Source organism: Papaver somniferum, chromosome 2, assembly GCF_003573695.1.
Source record: "Papaver somniferum cultivar HN1 chromosome 2, ASM357369v1, whole genome shotgun sequence".
NCBI classification, from domain to species: domain Eukaryota; kingdom Viridiplantae; phylum Streptophyta; class Magnoliopsida; order Ranunculales; family Papaveraceae; genus Papaver; species Papaver somniferum.
In genome coordinates, this window is record NC_039359.1 from 119,127,742 (window position 1) to 119,130,841 (window position 3,100).

The 3,100-nt window shown below is 37.2% G+C and overlaps 1 protein-coding gene across 1 annotated transcript; it reads left to right on the forward strand.

The window, feature by feature from the left end:
• The first annotated feature begins 652 nt into the window (after positions 1 to 652).
• On the forward strand, positions 653 to 1,142 carry LOC113351842 (probable U3 small nucleolar RNA-associated protein 11). Its single transcript, XM_026595762.1, has 3 exons — positions 653 to 708; positions 810 to 900; positions 990 to 1,142. Exons 1-3 carry the CDS (start codon positions 653 to 655, stop codon positions 1,140 to 1,142), a joined length of 300 nt encoding a protein of 99 aa, XP_026451547.1.
• The last annotated feature ends 1,958 nt before the right edge of the window (positions 1,143 to 3,100 follow it).

The following is a 3,100-nucleotide window of genomic DNA, read 5'->3' on the forward strand; positions in this document are numbered from 1 at the left end:
TGGTGGTTGTCGGGAGATGGTGGTAGTGGTGATTACTTTATCTGTGATTGTTGTTTATCGAATTTGCTAGCCGTCTTAAGCAATTCAGTAGGATTAGTCGAAACTGGCTTAAAAAAGAAACCATTGATAAGTGATAGATTCAATTTTTTGTTTACTGACACTGTTTCTCTTATAGGTCGGGTTGGTTAGTCTGAAAGTAATTGGCATAAATTGGATTCACAACTTGTATTGAAATCTCTTTGTAGAATTGGATTCATTACTTCACACATATAGAATCTGTAAGAAACATAGATAAAGGAAGCCACTTTGTAGTTCTACCATACAGATTTTTTTTTGTTTTTTTAAAAAGTTAATTTGTAATACTGGGGCGGCGCTCTCTTTTTATATCTTTGGAAATTGGTGGCCAAAGGTTGTTTTTCCTTGTATATGTTGCTGTAACTGGGCATAGTACTGTGTCATCAATAGCTTTCATGTGGAGGTTTTGTGAAATGTTGGTTGCATGTGTTATTCAGCTTATATTCTCTTACAAAGATTTTATTTGAATGCTTTTCTGCTATTTGTCAAACCTTGCAGTTAATCAGAAGATCTTTTTTTTACCCATACAAGAGTAAGGTGGTGTGAGGAGACTGGTTAATTTGATTTGCTAATAACAATGTCGTCTCTAAGGAATTATGTCCCTAGGAGAGCTCACAAAGATCGATTTCAGCCGTGAGTAACTGCTCATTTTTCCTCAACTTTAATTTATACCTTAATTTTATACCTTAATTGGTGATATCCGCAATCTTCAATTTAGTTTTTCGTACTTTCAGGCAAGCAAGAAAAAAATTTGTGATTCTTGAAAAGCCCAAATATTACCGACAGCGTGCAAAGGCATACAACGCAAAGGAGAACATTATACAGGTAAACTTTCAATTCTCCCTTTTAACTGTTTTTCATTATGTGGAGGTGATGTATTGGCTTAGTGTTTTATGTTTTGTCTAGATCTGTAGATACTCAAGGAGAACCCAGATGAGTTCTACTTTAATATGATCAGAACGAAGACTGTGAATGGTGTCCACATACCAGAGTTGGCGAGAAAAAGGATGCAGGTTAGGACAATATCATTTATGTACATGTACATTCTTATAGAACTAGGAACTTGAATTCATTATATTTTAAGAGATTCATAGTATATATAATGTTATTAACGTAGTCATAGAATGATAGATTGTTGTTTATATGTTTTTATGGGATTAATTTATTGACCCAATTTTTTTATGGGATCAAATACTGTTGTTGACCCAATTTTTTTATGGGATCAACTACTGTTGTTGATCCATCCATGGGATCAACTCCTGATCCAATTTTCCATGGGATCAATTACTGTTGTTGATCCTTTCAACTCCTATTGTTGACAATATTCCTTGGATAAGTATAATCATGCTTGTAGTTTAAATCATGTAATTTTCTTCCAATGTTGAACTTGTGGTGCAATGGTAGCATGACTGACTCCATGTCAGATGATGCGTGTTCGACTCACGCCAAGTTCACTCCATTTATATGGATCAACTTTCATTGTTGATACAATTTAGTGGATCAACTACCATTGTTGATCCCCTAAATTGGATCAACTTCTACGGTTGATCCTTTTTTTTGGATCAACTACCGTTGTTGATCCCCTAAATTGGATCAACTTCTACTGTTGGTTCTATTTTTATTTGGATCAACTACTGTTGTTGATATAAAAACATCTGAACCAGTGGTGGCGGCGGTGGCAACGATGGCGGTGGTGGCGGTGGACTAGTGGTGGTGGCAGCGAAGGACTATTGGTGGTGGAGAACTGTTGATGGTGTAATGGTGGTGGTGGAACATTAGTGGTCGTGGCGGTTGGTAGGTGGTGGTTGTTGAACGGTGGTGGTGGAATGGTAGTTGGATGTTGGTGGTGGTGATGCTAATGGTGGTGGTGAAGTGGTAGAGGAAGAAATTTGTTCCATTTTGAAATAAAGAAAAATATTATATGGGTGAGGTTATTAAGGTAATCTAATTTTAAATAGATAAGATTATTAAAAAGTAGGGACATATTTATTGTTGCATAAGGATATATTTATTGGGTGTCAAAAGTATGGACATATAAATAATGTACCCTATAAAATATAATGTGGAAAAGAAATAACACAGACACCAGAAATTTTGTTAACGAGGTAACCGCAAATACAGAAAAACCCCGGGACCTAGTCCAGATTGAATACACACTGTATTAAGCCGCTACAGACACTAGCCTACTGCAAACTAACTTCGGACTGGACTATAGTTGAACCCCAATCAGTCTCCCACCGATCCAAGGTACAGTTGTACTCCTACGCCTCTGATCCCAGCAGGATACTGCGCACTTGATTAATCAATCACCTCTCTACAATCCTTCCTGACTACACAAGCGGATTGTCGAGGAATCACAAACAGTGAGACGAAGATGTTTGTGACTCCTTTATCTTGCCTATCGGAGAACTCTCACGATCTCAAGCCAATCAATCGATTGTACTCGTACGATAGAAGATGCAGGATCAGATCACACAACTACGATAAAGTAGTATCGGTCTGGCTTCACAATCCCAATGAAGTCTTTAAGTCATTAACCTGATTTTAGAGAAGAAAATCAAAGGTTAATGGAGATCGACTCTAGCGGGCGCACTAGTAGCACACAGACGTGTGGGGATTAGTTTTGCACAATGCTAGATGTCTCCTTTATATAGCCTTCAAATCAGGGTTTTGCCTTAGTTACAAAGCAATCCATATTTACCGTTAGATAAAAACCTGATTTAGATTCAAGCTAATATTTCTCAACCGTTAGATCGAAAACTTAGCTTGTCGCACACACTTGGGTAGACGTTTACTGGGTTCGTGAAAACCATGTCCAAACGTGTACGTGTATGTTGGTTCAACATAGTAACCCAAAAGGTTAACCATATGAGCATTTCATATTAACCTTGTTCTTCTTCACCACAACTAGTTCAATTGACTCAAATGAACTAGTTAAAGAGTTGTTCAATTGCTATGAGATCTTATGTAACTACACAAGACACAATTGAAACAAAGATGATTTGATTCGATTGAATCGGCTCAT